Source organism: Pteropus vampyrus, unplaced genomic scaffold, assembly GCF_000151845.1.
Source record: "Pteropus vampyrus isolate Shadow unplaced genomic scaffold, Pvam_2.0 Scaffold567, whole genome shotgun sequence".
Classification (NCBI taxonomy): Eukaryota; Metazoa; Chordata; class Mammalia; order Chiroptera; family Pteropodidae; genus Pteropus; species Pteropus vampyrus.
Window position 1 is genome coordinate 119,345 of NW_011889348.1, and position 21,950 is coordinate 141,294.

General features: G+C 56.2%; 1 protein-coding gene across 13 annotated transcripts in view; it reads right to left on the reverse strand.

Annotated features, from left to right (window-relative positions):
* LRRFIP1 (LRR binding FLII interacting protein 1) overlaps positions 1-21,950 on the reverse strand; it is a 75,130-nt gene that overhangs the window by 44,540 nt on the left and 8,640 nt on the right. For 6 of the 13 annotated variants that reach the window (XM_023525509.1, XM_023525507.1, XM_023525506.1 and 3 more), the window contains exons 2-6: positions 13,996-14,082; positions 7,860-7,877; positions 4,434-4,481; positions 2,774-2,818; positions 2,159-2,209 (exon numbers count right to left, since the gene is read on the reverse strand). In XM_023525509.1, the coding sequence (XP_023381277.1) occupies positions 2,159-2,209; positions 2,774-2,818; positions 4,434-4,481; positions 7,860-7,877; positions 13,996-14,082 (249 nt within the window). Of the gene's footprint in view, positions 1-2,158; positions 2,210-2,773; positions 2,819-4,433; positions 4,482-5,340; positions 5,371-7,859; positions 7,878-13,995; positions 14,083-21,950 lie in introns of those variants that run through there. The other 7 variants (XM_011384244.2, XM_011384243.2, XM_023525503.1 and 4 more) reach the window with 3 other exon arrangements.

Below are 21,950 nucleotides of genomic sequence, written 5' to 3' on the forward strand. Positions count from 1 at the left end.
GCCTAGATTTTCTGAGAATACACGGGAAGAAAGTAAAATTTCCCCTGTTTCTTGAGGACTGTACCATCACTCACGTGAATGATGGAGGCCTGTGTTTCCAGAAAGGCGAGAAATAAAAAGTATTAACCTTTCTCGGAACTCCACAAACTAGAAATTTCAGAATATTAAAAACAGCACAAACGGGCCCTTCACAGGAGACTCCTCTCGGCTGGGCTGCCGGGTCCCCTCGCCCTGCCCACCGATTGGAGCTTCGGGCCCCTGAGGGGGTGGGGACCAATGTTGTCACAAAGAACAGTGGCCCCCAGCAGCCCTCTGAGCTGCTCTGGACTTGTCTGCACCTACAGCAACGAGGTTGGACTCTCATGTCCAGGGTCCAGGTCCTTGAGGTCTGTGAACTGTACGGCTGTTCTTCAGGTCAAGGCCATCACGGGAGAGACCAGGGCAGAGATGTGGTCGCGGGGCTGACCACGAAACCCCCCACCGCGGACTCCCTCTTCCTCCCCGGGCTCTTATTTGGCTTCCCAGCCGTGGAACCTTCTGTAACATTTAACATTTGAAAACAAATGTGCTCCATGTCTTGGCAAAGAACGGTGTCCAGCGAAGAAATTTAACTCATTTCTGGTTAAAACCATTGAAAATAAAATGAATGCTATAAGCCCATGACCACTCACTAACAGTGCAACAGCTTTGAAGTCTCTGGGGTCAGAAAACCCCCTGAGAATCTTAAGAAAGTGACGAATTCTTTTCCTGGAGAAACGCAAGTGTAAAATCTTGCATACGATTTGGGGAGGATCATAGATCTGAAAACGGTGTTTTGATAGAGAGATGTGGGTTCTGTCCCCAATTTCTCTCCTATTCTCTCGGCCCCGTAATAACCAGGTTTTGCTCTCATCACGCCCCCTGAACGTTCCCTGGTCCGCCACGGTGCGAAGGCCACTGGTCCGTCCGTCCTTAGCCCTACGCTCCCTTGCTCACTCCCCTCCTCCTGGGAACGGTACCCCCTTCGCTCGGTGCTCAACCCTCTCCCGAGCCCGCACCGCGGCTCAGATTCCTGTGCCTCGTCCGCTGATGCTCAAACTGAGTTTCCGGCTCACGTTGTGGTCACACAAACCCTACTGCTCCTCGTGGGACTCTGAGAGGAGGTGACGACTGTGGGGCTAAGGAGCGAGTGTCAAATAGCGAGGAGTCTCTCTAACTGACTTCGCATTTGAGCTGGAACTTTCTGGCAAAATCACTGTGGTACAAGGGTGTGACGACAGTGTCCCCACAGCACGACTGATCGCCTTCACAGTTGGTTGTTATAACGGCCAAGTTAAGCGCACATTTAGTGCCTACCCGAGAAGTCTAGGAGTGGTTATGATTGAATCATTATGATGATTAAAAACGAGCCTGCCACGCTACATGGTCCTTAAGGAAAACGTGGTGGCTGCATCGAGAACTGATGATCACCAGCAGCGAGATGCGGTTTTAGCCCCGGGGTAGACTGACATGCTCAGGTGAATTTACTGGCCCGAAAACACACTTTCTCTACTTCCCAAAGCACGCGATTTTTTCACGTATAATTATGAAGGTTTTGGGAATGTTTAAAGAAAAACATGTATTTGTGTTTCTCGGCCATTCAGCCGACAGTGATGTAGCGATGTCACCAAGTCGAAGCAAGGAACATTTATTTCCTGAAGGTGGGCAGACAAGGGCCTGGTGGGTCTGATCTGTTCCAACTGGCCACCAGGTAGCCAAGAGCAGCTCTCGAAACATCCCCGAATAATAACTACTTTAAGTTACTTCACCCGAGATTCTAATTAGATAGGTGCCCGTGTATGCAAACAAGCTATGATCGACACACTGTGCCTTCACACTCCCCCTCACCCCACCAGCACCCCGAGACAACTTGATGTGGCAGTTAGTGACGTGGACAAATACGTAAAACCATCACGACCCCCACTTGGGAGAGACAGGCGGGGACGCCCACCCCCGTGCACGATCTCGCCACGTCAGCGAGCAGCTATCCCACCACCTGACTGGGTCTTAAACAAGCATCGGTGAGATGCCGACCACAAGCCTCACGGGACAATGGGGAAGGCGTGTGGGAGCAGGGACGCCGGGCGGCCAGCTCCCGCCGGGCGCCGGCCCTCGCGGACTCGGTCGCCAGGGTACTGACCCTCAGACTTCCACGGCTGCCCACGGAAGCGCGCTCATCTTCATCAGAGGCCTAGTGAGAGAGAATGAAAGAAGCATGAAGTGACACGGGACACATACAAAGAAGCCGATGCCCAGCTCCCGGCGGGACGCGGCTGACCCAAGCCCGCGGCGGTGGGCCGGTCGGGGCGTCCGAAAGTCCCGGAGGCCCCAGCCGAGGGCCCGCCGCCGCGGGCTGCTCGCGCCTCCGTTTACGGAGGGCTGTCCCCGGAAAACGCGGCTTTAACGTCGTTGAAGTGCTGTGATTTACTTCGCTGGCCGCCTGCAGATACGCAGCCTCCACGCACGTGACCCTGCGAAGTATCCACAGGTGCCCGATGAAAAAAAGCGCCGAAACGGTCAGGAATCTATCGATATTCAGAAACTTCTCAGACGTTCCCCCCTCATCAAAGTTAGGTCAAAAGGCTAAAAGCTGACTTCGTCATCTTTATTTAGGTAATCGCACCCATTTCAGTTACTGCCTTTAATAAACGCCGTTCAGACACAGACAGCTGAATGTGTGTGTGTGCAGCGCCCCCAGACCTCCAGCACCACGCATGCAAACCAGCCCCAGCCCGCGCGGGGCAGCGGTACTGACCGACGTGTTTCTCCGGGGTCCGCGCGAGTACCGCTCACTGTCTTCCTACCAAAGCAAAGAGGACACAGCAGGACAAGGTTAGAGACGCGGGAGAAGCCTTAGGTGGTCGACGGTGTCACGACACCCCGTTCCTGGCACTAATGTCGAATACTTTCTCTGCCTCCGCTTAAAGCCTCCGATTAGACTGCTGGGGAGACATGTTTTCTCCCACGGGGGTAGGGGGCGTTCAAGCACACAGATAACTGGCGTTTCTCATTCTGGCTTTAAAAACGAGTGTGTTGGAGGAGAAGCTGAGTCTTCATTTTTTTCCTAACCTCTACGGTCTGGTCTGTTTACATCCGATTTTTTTTTCTTACCCTCTTCTCTGCAGAAATCGGAAGGTAAATCAGCTCGATGAAAGAGCCAGGAGGGACGTCGCCCTGTCCGCTGCGTTCTGGGGGTACACGGGTGCGCTCACTGGGGCATCTCTGGGGGCACACGGGTGCGCTCACTGGGGCATCTCTGAGGGTGAGGCTCACCACGTCATCGGCTCCTCACACTGTTTCTCAGTGGCACGGAAAACGCGCCTTTTAACTGTCTTAAGACTTGATAAACGTGCATTTGCCTGTGCCACACAAGCCTACAGTGCGGCTCACACCCAGCAAAGGCTGAAGGTGATCGCTGTTTACATGGAGGACGCGCTGCTTCCAGAACAATTACTTTTACATTGTACGCAGGGAGCAAAGATGCTAGGGGGTAAATTCACGTGTCCTTAGATTATTTCCCGTATGAGGGGCATTTAACAGGACATTCCCATACTGGCCGGGTTTTCAAGTGCTAACGGCATGTGATGCTGCCCGGGAGGTAGTGACAACGTGACAAGGACGGGAGGAGGTGGAGCACTCAGGTGACAAGGACAGGCAGAGGCTGAGGGCACCCAGGTGCATGAGTTAATCAGACGGGGAGGGAAGCCACGTTCTGGCGGGACCGTGGACAGCAAGCAGGACGCTCCCCCGTCTAGAGCCCCCCGCCATGGGGCACCGTCTCCTCCCGGGAGGGTCGTAGGGATGGCGTGTCATCGGGGGCGAGCCAGCTCTCGGATGACTTAGGAAGACAGAGGAGCTGTTGCAGGAAACGCTGAGCAGGTAACGGAATTCCCTCACCAAAGAACGTGGTTTCAGCGGGCACGGTGGATGGTGTGGCCGGGGCGGGGGGCGGGGACCCAACGGCGAAGGTGGATAAAGGTCAGAATGAGGGTGACCGGCCAGCTGCCTGCAATTGTGAATGAGGGAAATGCAGTCTAATGGGACCTCTGGGCTCCAAGCAGGTCCTGACAAGACAGGCTGGTAACAGGAAGTTCTCACGCTGGGGACACAGGCCTGGCCTGACTGTCCCTAGTGGATAGCCCCGTGCCCCAGGAGGTCAGAGACCTCCACAAACTGCCGGCCTGGAGACTACAGCAGTCAGCGGCCACTGAGCAGACCCGGCCCGACGCCCGGCCAGGGCCACTAGGAGCAGGCGTCAGACGGGATGTGGACGGCCAGACCAGGAGCGGAAGTCCCCGGAAGGAACCTCTCGGGATTCAATTACGGTGAAAACAGGAATCTGCCTATGTCATTAAGCTGCGTACGAATCAAATTATAAACCATGTAAGTTTCTTAAAATCGTATTCGAGGCCTACCATCCATCGCTCGATGTCACCCCATTTTGTATCCAGCCCGTAATATTTCTAGAGACAGAAGGGAAAGAAAATGAGGCAAGAAGTGAGACGGTAGGTGCACAAGGAACTGTCCCGACGTGCGTTTCCGAGGTGCTGCCCAAGCCACACGGTGCGGGTGACACACCAAGACAAAGCAGGAGCAACGTTCCGGGCTCTGCAGAGGCAGCGCCACCAAGCAGACCCTCCTGGGGACAGACTCTCCCCGGCAAGCCCAGGCAGCGGGGGACAAGGCGCGCCTGGAGGGGCAGCCCCCGCGGAGACCAGGAAGTTCACTGAGCACAGCAGCGTCTGCAGCCCCGGGAGCAGGCGCCGTGGGGACAGACAGGGGCCGGAAGCTGTTCCAGCGTCTCTACGAAAGGAACCGGAGGACCTAGAAGAGCGGGGAGCAGCCGCGATCGCCCCTGGGTTTCTGGTGCCCTCGCTCCCGCTCCCCACTATCTACGCTAAATTTACGTCCGGGAGACTTGGCTGACTCTGGAGTCTGCACAGCCCCTGTCCTACAGGAGAGGCCCCTGCCAGGGAGAACATTATGCTTGCGTGTTACGTTCTGCATTTGCTTTGGCTAACGCCTCCACGTTTCCGCCTGGCTTGTCTAGGTCACAACGGTCCCATTCGGAATTAGGAAAGCAGATTCCTAGTGGCTATGACCTGTCGCTAAATGGGAATTACCAAGCCAGGTGGGAACCAGGCATAGCTCAAATAACTAACGGAGTTTTTACTTCGCTCTTCACTTTCCCAAGGAGCAACCAACCAAACCTCCCCATTCCCTAACACAGACGGGATCTTCCTCCTTAGACAGCAAAACCTCATCATCGGAGGGAAAACCTTAGATGCTAGAAGGACAAGACGAGTTTTGAAACTGCTTTACCATGAGCGAAAGCATGCTGCTGCCATGCTTGGCGTCGCCTCCGTTGAATTTGAAGGGTGGCCAGATTTAAAATCTATGCTCTCTGATGGCCTCGACCCTTCCTCTCAGGGATGATGATGGATGTGAGCGGAAGAAGAAAGGTTGGAAGGGAGAATTTAACAAGGCTTTGACAACGCAACCAATGCAGAACTGTGGTATCGAAAGTATATGAGCCAAATCTTTTTCTGTAAGTTACTTTCCTTAGAAGATAAATGGAGAAGGGAAATAAATACTTCCCGGTCCTGTTTTAATATCATTTGGAGTGAAATGCAACAGCTTAAAGCTATTTTGCATTCAATTGATGCTATCCCCGCCCTCACTGTCAAATACCAGATATGCAAAATTTGATGCCATCGACTCTCCTTTAACTCATGGCTTAATTATAAAATAGAAAGAACATATGTTTGATAAAAGGCTGAGGTGCATATAAATTCACACACAAAAAAATTTAATTCCAAAAGAAGCCTCTATTATAGGTTTTTGTATTTCCATGTTCTTCTTTTTGCCAATTGTATACTCATGCCGAGTGTCACACACTGCCTCTTCCATGATACAAATAAGAACCAGTATTCAAAAATCTTCCGTCTGGTTCACGGGGGGCCTTAGCTGCTGCAACCCTAGCTACATTTCCACGTCACTCCATGGAGGGAGATCATCCTAACAAACAGTAAGTGCAGATAACTAGCGGTTCTGAGGTTAGCTCGCAGGCGGGCACAGCAAACTCCAGAAAGCACACAATATTTCAAATGTAAACTACTATGATTAGCCGGTGAGCCATGCAGGGGGAAGCGAGAGCCAGGCTAATGCAAAAGGTGCTTGACTTTCAGAAATAACTTTGATTCAGTAGATGAGAACTCATCACGCAAAACCACCAAATGGGCTGGGAGAGAAGGCTTGCTGCCTCCCATTCCTTGTCACAAATCTTAGTGACAAAGAAAGGCTTCCGGGACCTGGGACCCATCTTTAATCGGAAGATGTGTATCTGCTTTTTCACTGAGGACGAGATTTACTTTCTATACAAATTACCATCCTGACAAAGTTCCAACAGTGTGTCCTTGGTAAGTTACTAAAAATAACAGTGCCGTAGTAAGAGATGAATGAATCAAAGTGGAAATGACCAGAGGAGAGTCTCTTATCTGACGATTATATCCTGCTCTGCCAGTCACAGAGAGGGTTCCTATTTTTGCCAGCCTTGCCTTTCACCTGTTAAATCCTTGCGGAGGCTCTGTAAGGCCGAGCTGGCTCTAGCTTCGACGTGCATTTTAATACTCGGCTCCTACAAAAATTAAGAAAGTACTAAGAAATTCCGGCGCCTCCTTAACTGATTTCTTTTTTTAAAATTAAATTTACTGGGGTGACACTGGTTAATCAAATAGGTCTCAAACTGTGCGATTCGGTAATACATCGTCTGTATGTTGCATTGTGTATTAACTGATTTCTTTATACTTTTCAGGATAGTAGTTATGCAGATGCAGGGGGTGGGAAGGGAAGGTAGTTTAGGACTGTAGCTAATGAAGGCATTCAGGGAGAGAATTTTAAATTTACTGGTCGTGTGTTTAAAGGGCCTGCATGGTCTAACCTCTGAAATTAAGTTACCTTGTTTTGATGGTCTTAGCTGCTCTGAAAAAAAAAAAAACCAAAAACAAACCATAGTTGTGGTTTCTATCGAGAAACTAAATAAATTAAAACAAAATTTTAAATTCTTTTTCTTGAAACTATATAAATGTATAAAAAGAAACTATTACAGGTGTCACGAGTAACAAACTCAAGCCATTTCCGGGAGAGAGGCACTGTGCGCATCTTATAAACTCTCAGAGATCCGCTCACTCTGCTGCATCAGAGTCACTGAGTGTTGTCTTCCTCATTTTCTGTGTCTGGCCTGCTCAGTATGTGGATTTCTGAACCTCAACTGCTTCTACAAAACACTGGGAAACAGAGAAGCACGTTAGCACCCCGAATGGTAGGGAGGGAGGGCAGGTTTATTTTAAGTTATTGGATTTTACTGTTCCGGCATCGTTTTTTTTTTTTTTTTAATAGCATGTAATAATCTTTTAATGTGCGCTAATTTGCGTTGGTATTTTTTAAGTTTTCCAACCAAATTATACGGAGAAATCATCTTTCCTTTCAATATCTGATTTTGAAAGGTTTCCAAAATTCTGAAACATGATTTAATTTTGTCTTCGAATTTGTTTTTTTTTTTTTTTCTCAAAGAAACAATTTTCTAATTTCTTGAGAAAAACGGAGATAAAAGCATTCGGAATACAGAAGTGTGTCTGAGGGACAGTGGCTTCGGGTGGAGGTTGAACTGGGGACTGAAATCAGCGTTTATGTTCACACCGATTCGCAGACACAACCGCAGAAGCGGCCGGAAGCACGTCCACGTCTTTTCAGTGACAGGCGTTATTTCTGAAAGGCGGCCAGGCGCTTGCAAGGAAAAGAACAGTCCGTGCAAATAAGGAAACGAAGAAGGAAGAGCCTACCTTTTGAACCTGATAGATCTGCAGAGAAGGACAGAAGGAAGAGAAATAGAACATCCAATTAAAGAAGCAGAAACAGGAGGGAAAAAGGTTCTGCACATACCTGGACAGGAGCGAACGCCGCACTGAACGACAGGCTGCGAACCGGCGAACTACGAACGGAGAAACTTTTAAAACCTCGTTGAAAGCATCAGTCATTGTGCCCCTTATCTGCCATTCTCTCCTAGCTCCCTGGGAGTGTCATGGGCACAGTGCCCGCGTCTCTGCGGGGAACCTGCTGCCACGCGAAGGCAGAGACTGTACGACCTGTCACCATAAATGGGGGAAAGTAGTTCATCTTCGATTCAGAATTTCTTCTCACCCTGACAAAAAGTGTAACAGAAAAGAACAGAAACTTAATTGGAAAGTCGGCTTCGCACACAGAGAAGAAAGACGCTTTCGCGCTCCGTCTCCTGCAGAGACGAACCCAGGAGGGTTCCAGCTGAACCGCGTGGTCACGAGAACATGACTGAAACGCATTTTTAAAAAGCTTGTGAGACATCGGTTTGCCTCGGAGAGGTCCCCGATGTTTGCAGGAATCGGGAGGTGAGGCTGAGACGGCTGCCTCGTTCATCTGCTCACTCGTTCATTCACTTGTCTAAGCACTTGCTGAGTCAGGCGCTGTTCCAGGCACGGCCAGCGCCGTCACATCGGGAACGTGGCGTCCCTGGTCTGGCCCGGTGGGCGCGGGTGCACGTACTCAACACCGCGGCTGCGTGCGCCCTGATCGTCCCGCCACCTGGCTTGGCATTCGTCCCGTCAGCGTAGGGTCTCGGACGAAGTAAAAGGTTCGTTTGAATTTCCCAAAGAATTCCTACCCTTCTCCCTGGATGGATCCGTACAACCCGTTTAAACGGCCCGCAAAGCACACAGTCGGTTCTTGCCATCTGCGCCGGTGACAAGAAGCGTGGGCTGCCAGGGATCAGCTGGCAGCGTGCCCACGGGCCCCGTCGTCAGGGTCTGAGGGTCTGGGTGACGGGGCGTCCGTCTCAGACACCGTCCTGTTCACCTGTCCTCTCTGGGTACTCTCTGCGTCCCCTTGCAGGGTCCCAGGAACGAGTGTGGCTTCAACCACAACCCACCTGTGAAAACCCCCGAATGGTGTCACCAGCTTCCTGGTCGCTTGAGCCCCCAGGGACGGTCACTGCTCCTCCCAGGCGCTGTCCACCCTTGGCGGGCCTGACCTCCTCAGAAACCCCGGCCCTGCTCGGAAGCAGCCGAGGGGAGGTGGGCGGCTCACCCCCAGAGGCGGCGCAGGCCCGTTTCTCAACCTTCACACCTAAGTATCAGGCTTCCTAGGTCAACGCTGGGCGTCCAAAGCACACTCCTTTCCGCTTCGTGCTCAGTGAAAACACCAGTGCCCCCGGCTACCGGACTGCAGGCCCTCGAGCCGGGCAGTGTAGCCGGTTCCAGCAGGGCCAGTGACGCGGGGCCCAGCAGAGGCCGAGTGCGCTGTCTGAGCACCCCCCGTCCTGGAGCCCGGCCCCCAAACCCGAGGCTTCAGCCACGGCAGCCTGTCTCACTCCTGCCTCCGGATGCAGACGCAGACGCTCGCACACACGGGCGCATGCACACGGGCACACATGGGCGTGCGCACACACACACACGCGCACACACTCCCCCGGCCCCCGACTCGGGTCAAACAGCAGGTGGATGGGCAGCTGCTGCTTCCGCGTTCTCTCAGTTGCTCTGAGTCCCGCTGACAAAACTGCCTCTTTTGTGTCGATCCTGCGCCTTGAGCTTAGCCCCCAGGGGAGAAACCTGTTTTTCAAGGTTGGCTTCCGCCTGTGAACCGGCTGGGGTCATCCGGGGTCATCCGGCTCCTTCCATTCCTGTCCTCTGCTGCCGAGAGCTGGGCACGCTCCCTGCCCGCCGCTGTCCCCGGGGACATCCGGACCCCGCCCCTGTTTCTTCGTGTTCACCGTTGTGTACACATTTGGTTTTGAGGGAGATGTGTACGAGGCAGACCACAAGTTCTGCAGCTTTTCAGATCTAGGTTTAAATCTCGGCTCGGCCCTGTCCTCAGGTGTGGGTAAGGCTGTCTGTCGCTCTGAGGTCTGACCTTCCCACCTGTAATAACACTGGGAAACCCCGCTCCCAGACTGTAAGTGACAGTACCCAGGCCCAGCGCTGCCACAGGTCAGAGGCTCCAGGATGTCCCTGCCACGCTCTCTGCCCCACCCCGGTCCCCTTGGACCAGTAATAAAGGACACTTCTGTTTGATTTAAAACCTTTCAAACCCCCTTTTTGAAGAAGCAGACAAAAAACTTTAAATATACCGTTCTCATGTTTCAAAGACCCGAAGTAAATGACAGCGAACCTGCCATCTGTGTAAGTCAGCACTGCTCCTGGGCTCACCGGGTCACCATAAACCCGAGGACAGGCCAGGGCCTCCACCTCCACCTGTCACCCCCGCTCCCTGTGCTGCCACCTCCCCATGATGTCACCTCCCCTGTCACCTCCCACGACAGCTTCTGGCCCTTCTGGCTTTTCCACCTGCTGCACTGACCAGTTCGGCCCTCAGCTTCCTCCCGAGCACACACCGAGTTGTCACCGCACACCTGGATCACTCGTGGCCCCTGAGGCGTGTGCCCTGGCAGACGAATGACGCACACAGGACAGATTAAGCAGGTGCTTCCTCACGGCGAAGCCATGCTCTGCTCTGTCCTCTCCCAATGCTGACCCACGGCTGGCGGCGAATGGTCTGCGTGTGACAACAGTCCCTGCGACCTGAATCACGGCAAGACCTTTGAACCCTGTGAACCACTTCAGTGACTACAATGAAAGCGAAGCATACCATTAAAATAAAGAATTTCAAAATTCTAACGTCATCGACTAACCAAACGACATTTGTGTGTACGACCGTGAAAGGCGATGGTGGCGTTTGTGACTGGATTTCCCAGGTTTCCGTCAGATTTTCTACGCGAAGCCTCCGATCCGCAGCAGGCGCCACACACCCGAGGGCGGGCCGCGCGGAGCAGGGCCACGCTGAGCAGGGGCACGCTGAGCAGGGCCACGCTCAGCAGGAGCTGGGCCCTGCAGACCCTCAGCCGGGGGCTCAGTGACACCACCCGCTGCCCTGAAGCCTGAATGGGCTACCTCCTCGGGGCCCCTGGTCCCCGTAGGCTCAGCGGGGCTGCCGCGAGGGGCAGAGAGACGCCCCGAGGTCTCATCCCGGTGTCCGACCCCCATATTACACGACCGAACTGCGATGGCCAAGACGTACAGGTTCCCATCATCGGGCAGCAGCTGTACTCGTGCCGCTGGGCACACTGTAACTGACACGCAGGCCGACGCCCACGCCGTGGGTTCCGTGAGACAGACGAAGACCCCCACTGAGGGAGAAACGGGGCGCACTGCTGAGAGGAGGCTGTTCAAACAGGTGGTTCTGTGGCCTCGTCCCTCGCCACCTTTATTTTCTAAATCAAGAACTTTTGCCAAAGAACTCTGCAATTACCAGCTTGCATCATCGAGCGTGTATTTAAGTCAATTCTGTCCATAATTAAGGACAGAATATGTTTTACCTAAACATATAATTTGGAACGTAAATATACAGGCACATATTACGTCGTTTATTTTGCCTTGACTTTGTAGAGACTTTACACGTGTATTCTTGGTGAAAGTAACTTTCTCTTAAAGGAGGGAAGTTATAAGCCGTCACTAACACCATTGTGAAACCCTAGGGCAGGCCCTCGTAGGGCAGGTCCCCACTGCCATCTCTCCCGAGTCTGCTGGCTCAGCTCCCGCAGAGCTAAGGGGACGGCCACCGGCCACTGGAGATTACAAACGGGAGGAGGGGAGTTTCGGTGTGAAACTCAATCAGCTGTGGCGAAACCTGGCAGAGAGACAAAAATTTGAGAAAACTCTTCTAACAACTCTTTCGAGACCCGAATATTAAAACACCGGGGACGGCTGAGGACCAGGGGAAGCCGATTAGAACCGGCTGCTAATCGCTGAGGGCGGGGGGCTCCTGGTGCTGGAGAATGAAGCAGCTGCCTCCCCAGACGGTCATGCACCCTGAGAAACGGGGCCACCGCCCCTGTGTGAGCACCCTAACGCCCCCTGCGTGAGCACCCTAACGCCCCCTGCGTGAGCACCCTAACGCCCCTGCGTGAGCACCCTAGTGCCCCATGGCCATTCTGGCTTCTAAAGCGAGGGGAGGGGTCTCGCAGGGCCCTGTTCGCAGTGGGCCTGCGAGTAGCTACTGAATGATCAGAAATATTCAAAACAGACACTGACGCCAGGCAGCCTGGAAAAAAACAACTTATCACTTAAAATATCTATTATTAACAACGAGTTTAGGCCAAGAGAACTATTCTGTGAGGTGGCCTTCGAGAACAGTGATTTATACCGGAGTCTGATTGTGCAGAAGCCGCTTGCTGTCTGGATGGCTCTTAAAGCGCAGGTGACATTGTCTCGGATAGGCACGTGACAAAGTCTACAAAACAAGATCGGTTCCTTCCCTCCACGTCCTAGCCTAAATACTTGTCCTTGCATTTGAAAATGCTCCTTTGAATGATCTCCAATATTCACTCCTGTCGGGTTCGTACCCCAAGTTTATGGACGGGTATTGATGAGGTTCCAGTCTGCGCCCTTGACCGAGATGATTGGTGGTGGGGGGAGGTGCTTCCTGTTACTCATCAGGCCTCAGGAAGTTTCGAAGCCCAAATACTCAACATGAACATTTTTCAATGATAAATGCAATTCTAGGGGGGAAGGCGCCGAGAAAATGCTAAACCCCGCGCTTCTTCCAGGAAACGAAGAGAGAAAAGCACAAAAAGTACAAAAAGTAGCACCTTAACTCTGGAGGCAAAATGTCTCAGAACCCAGCGCTCGCTGACACTGTGTCTGTGCCTCCCACAGTGAGGGGGACCGGGGACCTGCTTCCCAACGCTTGCTTCGTCTCTGTTCACATGGAAACACAGGACGAGTCACACCGAAAGTGCCGTCACCTCCCAGCGACTGTGGGAGTGGCGTGTGGCATACCAGGAGCCGTGCCCGCCCACCTGGCCCCACGGCCACGGCGGCCACCTCGTGGCCCTGCCCCCTCGTCACTGGGACGGTGGTATGACTGTCCTGGCTTGGGTTTCTGGTGATCTTCAAATCATGAGGAGGGGTTCCCCCCCCCAAGTCCCCCTCCCCAGGCTCGCACATTTCCACAGGGAGTGGCCAACCCTGCAGGCAGAGAATGCCTGTGAGTGACCGGGCTGGTGGCTGGGCCCTCGCCCTACAGGGCAGGTGACAGGAAGAATGGGGTACAGTCCGCAATGGTTTAAAGAGAAACTGGAAATCCAGATTTTTGTCTGAAATCTCACAAGTGTTAAAACACTGGCCCAGCTTTTCCACGGTGGCTCCGTGACCCAAACGCAACCACACAGCCAGCCCCGGGGGAGGCGGCTGGCGGCCTCTCCAGCCAAGTGAGTTCGAATCTTCTGAACGAGAAAAGCCTTTGGTGGGGCCTGGCGTGGACACCCTCGCTGGGTGCGGCCCACAGGAGACCTGGGTCCCGTGGAGAGGGACTCATTCGCCAGACGTCAAGGTCACGGAAAAACCCACGGCTCTAACTGCCACTTAGAGCTCGGCTGCCTCAGGGTTTCTGAGGCCCAGGTTTCTGAGACACGCCTCCCGCTCAAGATTACGAAAATAAGCAGCGAGCACCCTTAACAGGTGTGTAAACACAGCACCCCGCCTCCCAGGGGCCAGGCGCCCTGGCCACGTCAACCAGGGCGCTGATTCACGTGTGGGTTCCTGGCTTCGTGAAGCCTGTTAAAAGGCATAAAAACTGCAGGGGAAACGCTTTTACACCCAACGGTTTGGTTCGTTTAAAAAAATAATCCTCTGTTCACCGTTCTAATTTGCAGAGGGAGAATCCAGCTCAGCAGTCAGACACCGAAGTTCGGGGCCAGGGGCTGGGAACACCTGTGCGGGGCTGGCCTCGTGCGGGAGGCGCGTCTCCCGACCCCACAGGTCGGGCGTCTGGGACAGGCATGTCTGGCACACGCCCTCCCAGGCCTGACCTTGAACGAAGGTCAGAGACACAAGCGGGGGCAACGCCAAGCCGACACCGCGCCTGGATCGGACACCAGGACGCCCGCCTCACCTCCTTCTGCTGCCGCTCCAGCTCCTTCATCCTGATGTCGCGGGCCTCGGCGCGGGCCGCGCGCTTCGCCGCCAGCCTGGCCTCCGCCTGGAACAGACCGGAGATGTCATTAGCAGACGGACCGGCAGCTCCTGTCGAGCGCGGGGCTGACAGGATGCTGCTCACAGCAAACCTCGCTCCGAGCTTCGTGACGACATGGGGACGCACCGCGTCGCTGTGCAGAGGTACAGGGGTCGTCAGGCGTGGCAGCGGCAGTGGTGATAGGGTTGACGACCCCTGCCGTTCCCGGAGCCTCCCCTGAACGCCGGTGACCCTGCCCGAGGGCTTCGCGTGCACTGAGCCATGTGGACTATCACCCCGCAGTCTACACGGGGGACCGAAGGCACAGAGGGCAATGACTTGCCCGAGGTCACACAGCCCGCAGGCGGCAGGGCCGGGCAGGGCTGCAGGTCACTGCTCAGCCCCTCCCGTTCCAGGGCAGGGAGCGGAGGCCGCGACCGGCTCCCAGGTGCGTCCAAGGGCACGGGGCGGGCACCCTGCTGCCCTCGGCCGCCTTCGACACCTGCCGGGCCAGAAGTCCACCTCTTCCCAAGGTGAGGACCAGAGGGCTTGGGTCCAGCTGTCAGAACTGCCACATGAAAAAAACCTGCCTCCATGTAACTGTCCAGTCGTCACTGCTCAGCCCCATTTTGCTCAAGAGCATTTAAAACGGGCCAGACGACGCTGTCAGACCCGGCACCTGGATGCCATTTCCCGTTTCCCGAGCCGCACGCTCGTTCACGAGTCCAGCTGATACAACGGCGGGCGGGGTGAAGAGCACAGGGGTGTCAGGTCCCAGGTGTTCCTTCCACTTAACACTTTTGGGGCTACACCAGTTCTGCAGACACATTTTTCAGACGTCTCACTGTTCCCTAGATAACTCTAAAACGGGACCATCAGAGACGCCAGCAGGCGGTGAGGTGGCTGAGTCCCTGGCTGTGCTGCGTCTCCCCGACGGCTGGGCGCCCCACACTGCAGGCTCATGACAGGACAGTGGGTCCTGGTGTCAGGGACGTCCACCTCCTCCACCCCATACTTGCATTAAATTACAAATTAACCTTCTTTCTAAGTTCTAACCTAAGTTGAAAACCGATCACCGTCACCTGTCAGAGGCTGGGGGCCAGGTCTGCACAAGGGATTTATTCTATAACTTGGCACCTTCATCCACCCAAGGACACGTCCTTTGAATCAGGGGGTGTCAAAAGTCACACCTGCACCAGAACTTTGATTTCTTGTGGCCACTTTCAATTTGTAAACCGTGTTACATTGTGTGAGGGGCAAAGCAGGAGGGGAGGAGACGGTCCCTCAGACTGACATCGGTGACGCCGACCAGCCAGCAAGAGGCCGGGCTTCAGGCCCAGGGCCGCCGCCTCCCCAGACAGCCTGCTGGCTCAGTCTACACCGCCCAAAACCGGCAACCCCAACCAACAACCCAACAACCGCCGGGGAGGAAGCTGGAGGCCGATGGGAAGAGGGGAGGGCGGGCACGGGGGAGGAGGAGGGAGTGAGGAGTGAGAGTATGAGGAAGAGAAAAGGGGCCGCCAGGGGGGCATGGGAGGGAGGGGTGCGGCAGGCAGAACCGAGGGTGGTCCCAGGGGGCCGTGCCCCGCGTGCGTCCTCCGCCCGGGGTGCGCTCCGCTGCCGGTGTGAAGGATGACGCTCCCGCCACTGGGGGCTACTACATGGCAAAGGCAAATGCACAAATGCTGAAGGCCCCTCATCAGCTGACTCCCATTAACCAAATGACAGCTCACTGGGTGGGCCCGACCTAATCAGACGACTCCTTTAAGACCGAGTCTAGGAACCCTCCTGCTGGCCTGTGAGGGGGCCGCATGACCAGGCACACAGCCAGCCTCTCGGAGCCGAGCGCAGGCCCGGCTGACAGCCAGCAGGCACACGGGGCCTGAGTCCTGCCGCAGTGAGGAGGTGAGCTCTGCCCAGCGCCATGTGAGCTCGGGAGGGGGTCCCAGGTCTAGAAAGCGTGCAGAGCCCCGACGCCTTGCCTGCAGCCCTGAGGCCGAGCAGAGGACCGGTCTGACCACGGAAACTCGGAGATGACAGACACGTGTCGTCTTAAGCTGCTGGATTCGTTATGCAGCAGAGACAGGTGACCGATACGGGGAGGGGAGGCTGACAAGACGCCTGCCTGCCCGTGTGGGTGTCTCTGCGACCCGAGGGGACGCTGAGCACCTGCCCCCCCATCCTTCCAGCCTGCCTGCCCAGCCCCCACCCACTCTGCTCTAGCTCAGCCTGGGACTGGGGCAAAGTTCTCTGAAGAAATGACCTATGCGAGCATGCGGTCACTGCTGCCCGAGGGGCCTCCCACCAGACAGGCAGGGCTGCAAAATAATGTCCCATCAGACCCCAACCACCCAGGAAAAGGCTCCTTTCATGCCTCCCCCCTCTGGTCCTCATGTCCATCCTGTCCCTGAGGCCACCCCCTGATTTGAAGGACATGGGCTTGGGTTGATTAAGGAACCATGTGAGCAAAACCAAGTTATAGAATAAAGCCCTTATAAGGACTGAGCCAGCCAAGCTTGAAGACAGATCAACTAGTCCATCTTCCCCTCAGATTATAAGTTAGAAAGGAGATAAGTTTGTCATTCAGTACAACTCGATACCCTGTGACTCGCCGCCCCATGGGGCTCCTGCATCTCGCGATTCGCATGCAACTGGTACGGGACGCGAAGCGCTCACGATACGGGAGATGGTGACGACCATGCTTCTGGGCCTCTGGCTAAGTAAAGAGGGACACGGGGGTCAGCATTTAACCCGGCACGGAGCCCGCGCACAGCCAGCTTCGTGAGCATTAGCCTGTCACCAGGCTGAGACGTCTGCACAGCAAAACGACAGTTTTGACAAAATGACTCGCCCTAAAACACTGCCTTTGCCCAAAACACAGAACAGCCCGACACAGAGCATGAGAGATGAAAGTCACTCACGTGACTGTTATGAACTCACCAGGGGAGATACTTGATATAATTGACTCGTTAAATGAACAAAAAATACAACACAGCGGTGGCCCGCCACGGTGACACGCAAACATGAAGTCGTCCCCTCCCGCACGTCGCATGAGGCCCCGACTGTTCTGGGGCCCGGCGGGCCAGCACTGCCGTGGTGCAGGGCAAATCCATCACTACCCGACACTTCTGCAAACCGTGAACTCTCACGCTTCAGGTCACAGCCACGTCGGAGCGTTTAAGAGTTTCCAAGCGCTCGCTTCTATGTAGCTCACGGGGACTGCACTCACTGGCCGCCACCAGGCCAGGCCACCGCCCGGCCACCCTCACCCTTATCACAGCACTGCCCGAGGTAGCCAGGAAAGAACTTGAAAGTCCAGTTTGGGTCCCCGTGTCAAGGGATGCAGATGAAGCACTTGGTGACCATGAACAATGACAAGTGCCACGGTGGGGGCTGCTCTGGAGAATTCTGGGTGTTGGGAAGACTTCCTGGGGGACACGAACCCTATGCCAAACTCCGACGAGCAAAGAGGAGAAAACCCGGGCTCGGGACGGTGCGACAAGGGCACGTGGCAGGTGGGACGTCCCAAGGGCCCAGGGTCGAGGCCCAGCCCTCGGCTCCACCTGGAACTTCACCGTGGAGGAACGCAGGACCAAGGTCAGCTTCTGTTTCAGACATGGCTCCAGCTGAGACGTGGGGAGCAGGGGCCGGGGGGGGGCAGGCAGCAGGAGGCGCAGGAAGTGGGGGGAGGCTACCCCCAGCCCCCGTGTGGACACGAGTGGGCGGGGCTGCCAGTCCTGCAAAGGGGTGAGGCCCCTGCAGGAGGCATCAGGAGCCCGAGGCCCCGAGGAGGCCTGCAGTGTCCAGGAGCCAGAAGGCCTTGGAGAAGTGCCCCCAAGGCAGCCACCACCCAGACGCTTGCAGTGCCAGGATGCTCGCTGGAACCTGGATGCACCCACACGGTGGCCCCACCTTGAAGGCCCGGGGCGGGGGCGGCTGCAGCTGGGGGGTGTGCCTGTATGATAGCCACTCCCTAGCCCCAGTCTCAAGGGAGATGACCACAGTGGGGGTGGGGGTGGGGAGGAGAGCAGGTGGACTTAGGGAATTTAGGATACAGAGTATACGCTACCTGGGCTTCAAAAAAAAAAAAAATGTTTAGAAACAAGCCCTCCCACGCCCCAACAAGCTGTTAAAGGTCTACAGCTCCTTCCCACGTGAGTTCAGGGACACTCTACTGATGACAGCACCAAGCTCCTTCTCGGTGACCTCAGGCTCTGGTCAGGCAGCAGCTCCTATCGAAGAGCTTGTGGGAATGGCCTCCAGAGGTCTTGGTAGCTTCCCCCCCCCACCCCACCCCCGTCCTATGGGCTCCGCCAGGGAGGGGGGCTGCAAGCCATTGGCTCCCCCCACCTCCGAGAAAGGCAGAGAGCTGGGCCCCAAATCCTCCCTTCTCTGTCCAACGTCACCTTTGTTGAGATACATCCTAAAATATTTAAGAATGAAATAAGTTGGCTCCGATTTGCCTTAAAATAACCTGGGGGGTGGGCGGGGAGTGGGCGGTGCCTCTGGTGAGCTGACAGCTGTTGGGGCTGAAGGTGGGCCATGGGGCTCTTTAAACCCAGGGCTGTCACAGCATCCTCCCCCAGCAACAGGGGCATTGCTGGGGACCTGTCAGCGGCACAGGATGGGAGGCTCCACCCAGACCCGCTGAGTCAGAGCCCTGGGTGGCAAAGCCTGCAGCCACCTGGGCTTCACATGCCCCACCGCCCCGGGAGGCTGCAGGCACCGCTCAAGTGTGGGGATCTCTGCTTTCTGTCACCCCATCTGCCTTTGGGTTGTTTGACAGTTTTCACAATAAACAGCAAGGAAGGAAGGGGGAGGGGCGAGGGGGGCGGAAGGAAATGAGGGCGCCCCAAACCGAAGCCGGCAGGGCTCTGCTGTTACAGCTGCTGCAGTGCCGTGCTGTGCTCCTCCCCTCCCTCCCCTCCCCTCCCCCTCCTTGCTCCCTGCAGGGCTGGGGTGGCGGAGGGAGGAGCTGACCAAGAGGCGCTCTCTGCTCCCAGATACCAGGCTCCCAGATCTAGGCTCCTGGGCTTTCTCCAGAAGGCCCACGACGTCTGCCCTCGCAGAGGACACGGCCTGGCCCTTCCTCCAAGGACCCTCCTGTCCTGGCCGGGAAGCCCGTGAACAGAGCTTGACAGATGCTGGCGCCCTTTGCTGGAGGAGACGGCTGGGTCGGGAGACTCCACGCGTCACCTGAGTTGCCTCATTATAATCCTAAAAAGCTGAACCCTTAACTCCACAGACCCACGTCCACGTTTTACTGGACCGTAGATAGACGTGACGGCACCACGATGCTGAGGTGACACGTGTAGCATGAGATGCTAAAAATACAGAGCAGCACAGTCCGAGCCCCGTGGCTTCCGGAACCAGCGGTTCCAATGACCCAGACAGGGTCCCGGAGGCCAGCCCTGCCGTGCCCAGCAGCGTCCGGGCCACGGAGGCACAGAGGCGCGAGGCCGGCCGGGGAGCCAATGACCAAAGTGACACTCTCCCTGCGACATGCCCTCTCGGGCGGCACAGACGGGGCCGGGCTGGACAACGGCTGGAGTGCTTCGTGGAGGAGTCGCGGGCAACGCAGGGTTACGTTAGCGATGGGTCCAGCCCAACCACAGGGCAGAAGTGGACCCTGCAGGAGCGGGACATGCGGTCAGACGCACGCCTGTCCCCGCAGTGACCAGACAGGCCAGCTCGGAGCAGCAGGAATTCCGAGCTGTAACAGAAAGCGGTCCTCCTGAGATAAGGGCCGAGCTCTTCCTCGGGCGGGGTCAGGGGACTGGACAGCCCAGCTGGGGGGCTGGGCCCAGCAGAACGAGAAAGAGAAGTTATCCAGTTATCCGCCAGGGCAAAGGAGGAGGCCCCGCGGCCAGCCCTGCACCCCGCCCAGGGGCCTGACACCGCCATCCTTGTCCCCCAGCCCGCCTGCGGTGCAGGGTGTGCGAGCCGTGGGAGGTGCTGCCCCCAGAGTGGGCCCCCAGTGCCCGGCACCCCAACTCCAGCGGCGTCTGGGGTTCTAAGGCTAGAGGCATCTGTATTCTTCTCGTGGCCCTTGCCCGTTTAACTACCTGGAGGGCCCCAGGTGACGTCCCCAGAGAACAGAAACGTGGCAAACGTTGGCGGCCACAGGTCCTGACGGAGGGGTGTGGCGGGAGGCAGGCTGGCTGGCCTTCCTGAGAGCCCGCACCGCTCGGGGAGCCCCGGCTCCCCACACACGCCCCACGCCGCGGCGCTTGCCTGGGACGCGGCAGTGTGCAATTCCAGATCCGAAGACAAGTCACCCTGTAGACACAGGAAACGTCTGCCGTCAGCCCAGCAGGGACCTGCAGCGGCCCCAGAGCCCTGCGCGGAAGCCGGGGGGTCGTTGGGCCCCCACCCGGGGCGGCTCTTCAGAAAGGGACTGAGATGGGCGTTCCACGTTCTCCACGCAGGATGAGACAGCCCCGGGGTCCGGAAAGGCACAGCGATGACAGCGTGGAAGCCAGCTCCCTAACCTCAGAGCCCGGGGACACGCGCTGCACACTGCTGGTGTGCCAGCGACCACCGTGCCGTGACGGTAGGGGCTGGCAGTCCAGAACGGCTGTTTGGGAGGAGATGTCCGTACACGTTAGAACACGGCCTGGGCCTTGGACACCTCGGGGGGACCCTAGTTTCCTCTGGTGGCAGGCAGAAAGGATGCCCGTGTGTGGGGTCAGAGAGGCGAGGCGTCTGTCAGCTGGGTGGCATCCCGCAAGCCAGAGGAAGTGTTGATACCGGCTGTACACACTCACTTCAGCCTCAGCTTGCAGAATCGAGCCAAACCGATACACTAGAATGTTCTTCAGGCCACATGACGTGACCGTAGTTTATAACCTCCTGGGAAAAGTTTAAGGATATTTAAAGTTTGCTCGTTTCCGTGAAAAAGGACTCGTAGGCAGGTGAAGTCTGAAGTGACAAACCTGTCTGTTCGGAGACAAGCGGGGGCCTCTGTCCATGTGATCCCTCCCCCGTCCCCCGGATGACGACGGAACAGAGCTCCCGACGGGGCGGGCCGGAGCCTCGCAGGTCACGCACGCGGGCCCGTGTCACAGTGACTTACAGTGTGTGGCGCGTTTCCTGTCTGGTGCAGACAGCGTCTGTTGTACAGAGGGACTACGAGGCTGTGACAGGGTCCCTTTCCTGAGTCGCTTTTGCTACAGGAAGTGGAAACAGCCATCAACTTTTGTTCTATGTAAACCCCCAACCCCTCATAGGCAGGAGAATCTAAAAATACTCCGCTACTCAAAGCGAGCCAGCAGACGTGGCGATGCATCCTCCCGCCAGGCCGGCCGCTCCCAAACGGTGGCCGGTGCTGGCCTCTGCACCATGCGACCCACGGCCCCCGTGCCCCTCGGCTGCCACGTGCATTGTACTGTAGTCTCAGAATCTCCGCTTTTCAGACCCTCGCTTAGGCAGTCACAGTCAGTCCCCGGCAAGGGGCCTCTCCTTACGGCCACGACTGCACTTATGATGGCCATGCGGGGAGGTGCTCGGGATGGCAGTTGTCAGTTGGGGGAGGGGGTAGTGCTAACTCTTAAGAGGGCATTTTGGGAATGTTGGGAGTCGAGAAATCACAGTGATGGCGGGGGGTGGGGGGTACTAATGGCATTCAGGGGCAGGGCGTGGCACGCCATCCTGCACAGGGACAGGCCTGCACGGCGAGGAACTCCACCACTGGCTACCCAAGCGGACAGAAAAAAACCCTTCATCACCTTCAGAGCTACAGACTGATTCCAACGTCCACAGAAACTCCAAACGCGTTCTGCGCCGTTTCACGCACGCTGGCCACCCCTGGAATGCAATCGGCATGGAAATGGAGGGAAGATAATATGCGGTTTTGTTCAGAACTTTCTCTCAAGAGTTAGTCGCTGCTTTGGAAT